This window comes from Rattus norvegicus, chromosome 8 (assembly GCF_036323735.1).
Source record: "Rattus norvegicus strain BN/NHsdMcwi chromosome 8, GRCr8, whole genome shotgun sequence".
NCBI classification, from domain to species: domain Eukaryota; kingdom Metazoa; phylum Chordata; class Mammalia; order Rodentia; family Muridae; genus Rattus; species Rattus norvegicus.
The window spans coordinates 19,462,825-19,472,131 of NC_086026.1; the positions used below are offsets into that span (position 1 = coordinate 19,462,825).

At 45.0% G+C, this 9,307-nt stretch overlaps 1 protein-coding gene across 2 annotated transcripts in view; it reads left to right on the top strand.

The window, feature by feature from the left end:
• The window catches only part of Sesn3 (sestrin 3), a 55,637-nt gene extending 47,518 nt beyond the window's left edge, over positions 1 to 8,119 (top strand). Inside the window, exon 10 of one of the 2 annotated variants that reach the window (XM_063265329.1) lies at positions 3,059 to 8,119. In XM_063265329.1, the coding sequence (XP_063121399.1) occupies positions 3,059 to 3,079 (21 nt within the window). In that variant the 3' untranslated portion in view covers positions 3,080 to 8,119. Of the gene's footprint in view, positions 1 to 695; positions 2,076 to 3,058 lie in introns of those variants that run through there. The other variant, NM_001108125.1, reaches the window with a different exon arrangement.
• The last annotated feature ends 1,188 nt before the right edge of the window (positions 8,120 to 9,307 follow it).

The window sequence follows — 9,307 nt, forward strand, 5'->3', positions numbered from 1 at the left end:
TATACCATCAAATCTGACTTAACGTCCTAGGCCTTTAAAGTATTAAAGCTAAGTTTCTCCTTTTACCTCAGTGTCCAAGCTGGAGGTAAGAAAATCATTCTGGGGTCCTAACGGTGGTCTTGGCAAAGTATGCCATGGATCCATTTCTGATAATCGTTAGTCGTAAAGTAAGCCGTGCAGCAGGCAGATTACCCACGTCATCTTTAGCCCTGACGCATCTTCAGGCTGCTTTTATCCACGACAGGCTTTCCTTTCTTTCAGAGATTGTATACTCTCCCCAGGAGAGTATGCCCGACGCCGTGTTCTAGTGATAGGAAGATCTCAAGATATCTCAGCACCGTGGCATTTCCTTGTAGTCAGGTTAGAAGGGTAAATGCCTTTACATCAGCCGTCCAACTATAACTGCACTGGTGTGACGTTCCCAGGGGGCGCCCTGTGGTCTTACCGGAGTCTGGGCACGTGGTGGGTGTCTGGAGAGATGAGATAACTCACACAAACCGAGTGCAGCTTTGGGTTCACTTGAAGCTTGTGAGATCTAGGATGTTTGCAGGTTCGCGTGGCTCTGTCAGTGTGCACACCCAGGCCTGCGTGCAGTATCTGGATACACATGGCCTATGTAAATGTGGTACCTGAAAACCGTTTTGGTTACTTCTGTTGTGTTGCGTGGTAACTAAGCAGTGCTGTCTGGTTTCCAGGTCCACGTGAACCTGCTTCTGATGGAGGCGCGGATGCAGGCCGAGCTGCTTTACGCCCTGCGGGCCATAACTCGGCATCTGACCTGAAGCACCTGCAGGACGGTGTCAGCATGCGTCCAGGCCTCTCCCCAGGACTCCCATCAGAACTTGTTTGTGATTCGCCTTGGCAGTTACTCGGTTCTCTAGTGTCGAAGTACAGCTGTCAGGCTGTGGTCTTTGTTTTTGATTTTATTTTTGTTTTGTTCTTGTTGTTAGGGTTGTTCTGGGTTTTTTTTTTTGTTTTGTTTTGTTTTTTTCTGGCTGTCATGTGCAATGGTGTGTTTTATATTTCTCGATGCTTAACATTGCTAACGATTGCAAAAGTAACCCTGACGAGTACTCCTTTATGTTGTTCAAGTTGGACTTCCGGATCTGACCATAAATCATGAACTGGTTTGTTGACGCTTCAGTACTTTGAAGTACGTATGTATGTGCATTGTTTTTCTTTACGTAAGAAAACAAGGAAAAGCGCTTACACTCCGTGTAAGCAGTTGTTTTTCAGATAGCAGCGTTCAGCCGAGAATGGTGTCTCCTCCCTCTCTAAAGTCCCACCGCGTCCTGAGTCTGGGGAAAGGCAGGTGCTGCGGAACCACGCCCCTCGGGCGCAGCCTGTGCCCCGGAGAGCATCAGGCTCTGCTTTGCTCTGTTGCAGTTTATCTGACTTTCTTACACTGCTATTGGCAATAACGTGAAATGTGATACCGACACCATCCATAATTTAATGTGAAATTAATTATGATGAATTCTATAGCATGCTACTGAAATGCCAAGTTCAGCTACTTTGTCTTCTAAAACAGAGGCTGCTTTCCCACATGGCTGTCTGTGTGGCAGTGGACTGAGGCACAGTTCCGAGGGAGGCCTGGGCAGTGGCTCTCCGTCCCCTCCAGTGTCCACAGTGCAGCCCACAGCTCCCGCACTTGGTACACACAAGCTCACACCACAACACCGACCAAAGGTTTCTTTGCTCATTCTCCTCTTCTGAGAGTTAAGGATGGTTAATTAATAGACCCTCATTTTTCCTGTTACACTTCTGGAAATTATTTTTACATGATTTGCTCTTACAATAGCTTAAGTAATTTGTTATTCAAAGGTAAAAATTGTGTTTCCGTGCATTAATGTGATGGAGCAACAAGACAGCAGTGCAGTCTTGTTTAGAAATCAGCTCGGCTTCCCTGCCATGTCACTGCAGAAGTGTCCTTTAAACAGCCATGAAGAAATGACATTTCTTTACTGTGCTGGGTGTTTTCAGTTTCACCTCCCTGGGGCTGAACAGTGGTTTCACCACGCCAAAGCATTCTTTCCCCAGAAAAATCTGTTTGGGCAACTAGGTTAAAACAAAACAAAATAAAACAAAAAGACAGCATTGTCACAGGGGAGAAACAAAAGCAGCCAAAAGCTCCCATTTTTGCATCAGTTTATGTTGTTTGAGGAGACTATCTTCAGAGAGCACAACCTTGTGTGTTTATAGCTTTAATTTGCATTTTGTCACTGAACCAGGAAGTGCCTAGAGAGGGCCCGGCACCTGCAGGACTGGCTCAGCACCTCTGCCTGATGAAAGGTGACTTGGATTTTACACATCCGTCCGTCCGTGCTAACCTAGACCATCCCTGTCTGTCCTAGTAAGTCATCCAGGGAGCTCCCACAGAGAGCCGACTTGGGGTTTCTTGTTTTGTGGGTGACTTCTCTGACTAGAGGCCTGAGGGCCGGTGTTGTGTTAGGCTGCGCTCCCTTCTGTCTGCCACCCTTTCTGGATGTTAGATGGCTCCTTTTCCTTGAGATTTGTTCCAGAGAGGAAAACAGATGACCTGTTGGCAGAGGTAGTTTTAGACTCCAGGATCTTGTGTAAAATCCTCCGTGTGAGGAAAGGGTTTGAAGACAGGGCGGTTTCTGTAAAGAGACTGTGCAGAGAGACTGTGCCAGGTCGGTTTCTTGCGTTCTGTTGGGTGTGTGGACGGTGTCACCTTCCTCTTCAGATGTCTGAACTACAAGTGTTTGGAAGACTGCAGGCGAAGCACAGGGTGGCATCCATGTAGGTGGAGTTTATTACTGCTTTTTACAAGTAAGTGCTAGACAACAGTTTCACGTCATAGCCCCATATTTTGTGCAGGTGAACTGAATGGCGGATGGATAGTTTTTATGTACTAAGAGGAAGAATTCCCACGGAACCCTGAGTAAGCTTTAAACCAAAAGGGAAAACAAGGGTTAAGTACAGTGACCACTGACTTTTTGGTTTTGTGTTGCCCCAGAAATGTAAAGTAGAGATTGGGCTGTGGAAATCGTTAGTGCCTTCAATAGATTTCTCTCCTAACAAAGCTTCCTTTTAGTTCAACAGGACCAGACAATAATCAGGAAAGCAAGTGCATAAAAACCCAGCAGTGTACTTGTGAACCTCAGTGAACCAGCCTCAGAACGTTGGCTTGTGAAGGCGGCCCTACTTCCTTGCTTCAGCGTCCGCAGCATTCCCGGTGTGCATGCCGTTTGTGAGAACTTAGTGTCAACCCTCTTTATCCAGTGCAAACTTGAAATTCTGATGCGCTTTTCCAGGGTGGCATTTTTTTTTCAGAGTATTGAATTTACGATATAGTAATTTATAGTGTAGCTTTTTATACATAAATGTGATATTTTTAAAAGGAGCTACCTGACTCAGTCAGTATAATAACAGAGCCTATTATAAGCTGAGCTGCACTCGGGGCTCACACTGTGCCAAACATAAACGTGCAAGTGTGTGTGAAAAGCACGTCTGATTGTGAAGCCCTTAACTCCCTGCTCCTTATGTTAAAGTCAGCCTGAAAACCATGATGGTTCATGGTTTAGACAGTTCAGTCTGTAATTTCACATTTGCCAGCGTCTATGCTAATCCTTAATTTCTCAGATCACTATCAAAAACATCAAGGAAGTCAGGCTTGGTGGCACATACCTATAATCCCAGTACTTAGAAGCCTGAGGCAAGAAGATGGTGGTTTTGAGACCAGCCTGGGCTACATAGTGAGTTCAAGGCCAACCTGAGCTACATAGTTATACCCTGTTTCAAAAACTAAAAAAGAGAGAAAGAGATATGTGAAAGTGGGTGTGCCCGCTTGTCTGTGGGAGTGGTCGGGATGCCCTGGGCTGCCTGAGAGTGGTTTCTCAGGCCAGGCTTCCTCAGGCAGACTCTGATACTCAGAGAGGACAAAAAAGGCTTTTGAGATGAGACTACTTTTAAAGATAAGTACCTTGTCTCTGTCAAAGGAATAACTTGCCACCTCTTAGGGTGCTCTGTAAATCCGAGGGTAGCTAACATGGAGCCTTGGCCTTTTGAACCAGTTTTAAACCCAGTAATAGCACAGCTGTACAGGGCTATTTTCAAAAGAGAAAACCCAAGTAAGATTTATATAAATGTCATGTAAACTCTGAGCCAGAGCCCTATTTTGTTTATGTTCTGTCTCTTAAAGATCTAATGGATGTCATTCAGGGAAGCACTTCCTTCCTCACCTCAGAAGGTTCGGCTAATCCAAATTCCTAGACTTTTATGCCACACCAAAGTAAACTTATCAGCAAACAGCTATAGATCATTACTCAAGAGTCATTATTTCCCATGGCAAGTGCATATGTTTATGATAGTAAGGCTCCTTTAAGCTCAGAGATAAGGAAAAAGAACAAATTTCACGTGTACCATAAAAATGGTGTGTGCTGTGACAGGCAAATGAGGTTTCCACTTTGTGTTGTTTTAAGGACAACTCTCAATGACCACTCTCATTCTTTGTGAAAAGGGCTGTCTTGCATGGAATAAAAAAAACCTGCGAGATGATCCAAATAAGCATTCTTAGTGGTAGCTCACCAGCAAGCAGAAAGGTAACGCCTCTGTGGAGAGGGCGCTGTCAGCTGTGCGCCCGTGCAACGGGAACCAGTTCTAGGCGGCTGTCACTGCACTGCTCTCTGGAGACTCAGATGCAGACTCAAAGCAGGCCATTACATGAATGTATCCTGTCAGCCCACAGAGCTTTAACCCCATGCATCCATGTGCAGCTCGTCGCCTCCTACTCTAACCCTGTCAGAAACACCGCCTGCTTAGGAAAGACCAGGACTAGAAAAGGCCGATGTGAAGCGATCCGAGGTGGAGCTGTGCATCCAGGCTGAGTCTGAGGAAGAAAACATGGAACCCGGAGCCGAGACTCTGGCTGTCCTTGGCAAATGCATCTCTATAAAGGCAGAAGCTCCCACCGTCCTGTGTCCACCTTTCCTGCCTTCCTCTTCCTCCAAGTGCCTCAGCCACTCTCACACTCCTCCCCTCCCCAAGTCTGTCTGGGTCTTAATGCCCTTCACGATTAAACATCACCAGCCTCCTGCTGTTCACCACCGCCAACACGATGTGTCTTTCTGAGTAACCTCCCCCATCACTAAAAACATGTCTTTCCTCGACTTCTTCAAGTCTCCACCATCCATCTCTGTTACCTTACCAGACTGATCACAGCATCAAGTGTGCCCTGTCCACCCCGTGCTGTGTAGACCGTCTTCCCCAGCTGCCACAATACCTTGCTGTCCTCTACCTCATCCCCAGAGAGCCTGTATGCTCAGAGCGCCCACCCCCTGGGCTCATTCTCTGCTGTCAGTAATACTATCCATATCCTAAACAAATCATAAAACCTTTGCCTTCTATCAAAGTAGAAACCTTTATATTTATACGTGATACAGAAATTGAACTATTTCTACCATGCAGAATTTAACATTTAGCAGGAACTCAGAGTGAGTGAATTGCTAGCCTAACTTGGTCTGTATTAGAGGATGAGTACTGGTGATAGGCCCAGTCGCTTGAATGTAGAGTTAAAATTCCCCAACAGTCCACATTAATCCATAACTCTTCAGTGGACAGGAGGTTCCTGGCAGACAAGTGAGGTAGTATTTTAGACAAAAGTTTTTTTGGTGGTGTTTGGGCCTTAAAACACATTTCTCATAGAGGACATCCAATGAAAGGTGTTTTAGAAGGTCAGATTGGATCATACTAGCCTGTTTGATGTATAATGTAGATTTAAAATCCCACAAAACTGGGTACATCCAAATTTGACTTGATTAAGCTTCTAACCCCAACCCTCCCTATTCCTAGTGGGAGAAAACTTACCTTATGAGATAAGGAGGAGAGTGTTGGCTTGAGTCTCAACTTCCCCTGACCGCTCTTCCTGGATGTCCAAATAGCGTCATTAAGGAAGAAAACATGGTTCAGGGGCGGGAATGCAGTTTCTCCCCTCCAGCCAGGCTGCCAACAGGAGATACACATTCACACGTAGATGGCCGGCTGCCCTGTTTGGGAGCGTAGGCCTGAGATCTCTAGTGGTCTTCAGATGTGTCCATCTCAAGCATAAACGCCCCAGCCTGACAGTGCCCAATTAATGCATTTAAAGACCGAGAGTGTAGCAGGGGCTTAGTTAGCCAGTGACTTGGCCACTGAAAGGGACACAGCATAAGGTGTTCACTTAGCTTTAACTAAATTAGGACTGCAGTGCCATGATGGCCAGAACCGAAAGGGTAAAGGAGTGTCTGTTCTGAATGTGTGTGGAAGCCTTGAGGTGACCCAGCCTGAGCTGTAAAGTAACTTATAGAACGAGCACCCCACTTTACAGTTCATAGGACCCCAAACATTAGACATGGGAGTATGATAAATATAATTTTGGTATGTAAAATTTTGCTAAAACTGTCTATTTCTTACTCAAGGTAACCTCTTAAAATGAATGTATCCTTTTTCTAGAGTGTTAGAGAGAGTCTATGGTCTTTAGTGTTAAAATGTTGCTCACAGGTACCACTGAGTTAATTGGACACAGTATATTCAGAAGAAATCTGATTTCCTAATTGATCTTCACAAACTTTAACTGGCTCTCCCAGTCTGTAAAAGGACAAAAGGTAGAATGAAGGAAGTGTATCAGCTGGGTGGCCGAGGATTTTTCTTTTCTAAAGCAGAGACCATCTCTTCCCTGATTCTCACTGGTTTCCCAAAGTAGAGCCTGAGTTAATGGTGCCCTGACCACCAAGGATGGTGATCTACATCTAGTGCACACATTTCCTTTGCATTTGGATGTCTCTGCGAGAGAGGAAGTAGGATTTTTCCTTCCTCTTCACATTTACTCTTTTTACCCAAAGCAAGATGAACATTGGAAGCAAATCCCAGGCCACCTGGCGGCATCTTTCTATGAATTGAACGGGCACACGCACAGTCTGGTCAAGGTGAATGAGATGAGAACCCTGTTAGGTCACCTGGGAAACCTGGCCTTGCCGCTTGGCTCAGCTCCTGCAAACCAGAAAGAAGCGTTGTTCCTCGTCGTGAAAGAACTGGATGTAGCCTTTAACTCATGAAATAGGAGTTGAACTTGAAAGCCCTTCTGAATCCTGATTGTGCAGGGCAGCCGCATAGTGAATGTACACATGAAGACCGTAGCTGAAGTGCACAAGTCAGACACCAACTTCATGACCTTCCATAGAGACATTGTCTCCTTACGTTGTGAGTGACATATGTAGCATGCTGTGAAGCACCTGTTCTAGTTCCTAACTCATCAGTATTAATACGGAGTTACCCTTGTGTTCCTTGGTACTTTATATTCAATGTAATCAGAAGCTGTGATGTATCCCCTTCCTAGTCCCGGGCTTTGTTGCTGTAAATTTCCTTATGAAGCACGTGACTTTGGACTCATGTAAGGTGGATGCTCTTGAAGACTGCTATACACACACACACACACACACACACACACACACACACACACACACACACGTCTCTTATTGTAGATGGTTTTGAGTTAGAATAAGCTTTTCTCCAGTAGACCATTGATGCAGTTTACGGTCCACACTGTCAGGTGGCAGCCTCCTCTTGATAGGTTCAACTCTGAAAATAGCAAGCTTTATGAACAGCCACTTCACCCTTGTTCTAGCAAAGCAGACCCTGCTGTAAATGTAGGCTATGGTGGTTACCCATAATGCCCTCCACATGCATCAGCAGTTATGGAGATGACAGAACCCATGAGAGCTTCTTGTATGTATAAGTAGGCTTGATTTTTGTTGTTATGTTGCTGGTTTGGCAGTTTGACTAAAGCTGACCCAAATGGGCCAGCTCGTGTAGTACTCTAGTGGTTTAACGCCTCTCTTCTCGTTCTGCGGCTGTCCTTTTGTTTTTCGAGGGATGGGTAATATTATTTGAACAGATAAAGAAGGAACTGTTAATGAATCAAGACAAACACACCTGAAATAAAGGAGCTGTGTATTAACATGTTAACAATTCATAACTGCACTTTCTATGACATTTTGAAAATCTATTTATAGGTACAGAACAATGGGTTTTGTTAAACTGTATCACGTTTATACCTGCAGAATTTATTTCATTGTTATTAGTAGGAATTTTATTGGTTCAATAAAATTGGCAAAATTGATCCTGCTTTCTTTCTTTCATTACTTACAGTGAAGAATATTCTCAGCTCAGTTCGCCTCTGCCTGGTGACTGAGCGTGTGCTCTGGGAGACGTGAAGGTCGTGGGAGGCTCAGTCTGTTGTGAGCCATGCTTCCTTTTCCCTTCATCTTTAGTAGAACAACTTGTAAAGGGTAGTCTCAGAAAAGGCAAGTTCGTGTTATTGGTGTGTCTTGTTGCCAACGTCATCGTTAGAACAGGGGAGGGACGCTGCACAGAGTCAGAACTGAGTTTAAAACCCATGTTGGTCATATTCTGGTATCTTCAGGGCATCGGGAATACTGTAATCTACGGGGTCTGAGTTTCACACACCCATCTGACATGGTTTTGGCAAATCGGGTGATGTGCACTGGCTTCTCCACATACCTAGCTCAGAAGTGAACTCAAGTACATAATAGAGCGCAGAGGAGAAGGAGGACGGGTAGGAAGGAAAGGTGATGAATATGCCATGTTGAGCGGTGATGAGGTTCTCAGCACACAGAGAAAAATGGGAATGGCATGTAGGGTCTTCCATGAAGGCTTTCCAATGAGAGTCCTGAGAACCCACCCCAATGACAACTGCCTCCTTGCCGCGCCATAGGTCAACAGAGCCAGTTCCTTGCTAGTTGGAGTACTTTTTCTAATATGCAACCTCTGGAGAAAGAAAGGGCAGGCAACTGAGAGCAGCCCTTCTGAAATGGGTTATCTGTAACTCAAGAGTCCACACTCTCAAGTCTCATTCAGTCCTCACAGTAACTTGCAAAGAGCTGACACACTGGCACACGGGGTCTTGAACTCTACTTTCTGACCCTTTTAAACTGAAGTTTACTACCCATAACTCAGCATGGTTCCTTGATCAGAGATACAAGTGACTACTGCCCTAAGTTCAGTAGCTTTGCGGCCATCTTGCTTTTGCTTTTCCATCACTGTCCCCTCCACCATAAATAAGCATTATGCTCTACTAAGGTGTACAAGTGTGTGCTCAAAAATAGGAGATAACTTTCTTCTCTGGCTAATTTAACTTTTAAAAATGTTTTTAATTTTTTTCTAGCCCTAAATAGGCCGTGTGATTTAATGAAAGTATGTAAGATAGTCCATTGATCCACTCTGACCTAGGAACATGACTACAGGACTCAGGAAAACTGCAACCTGCTGCATTTTGGCGGCGGCGGTG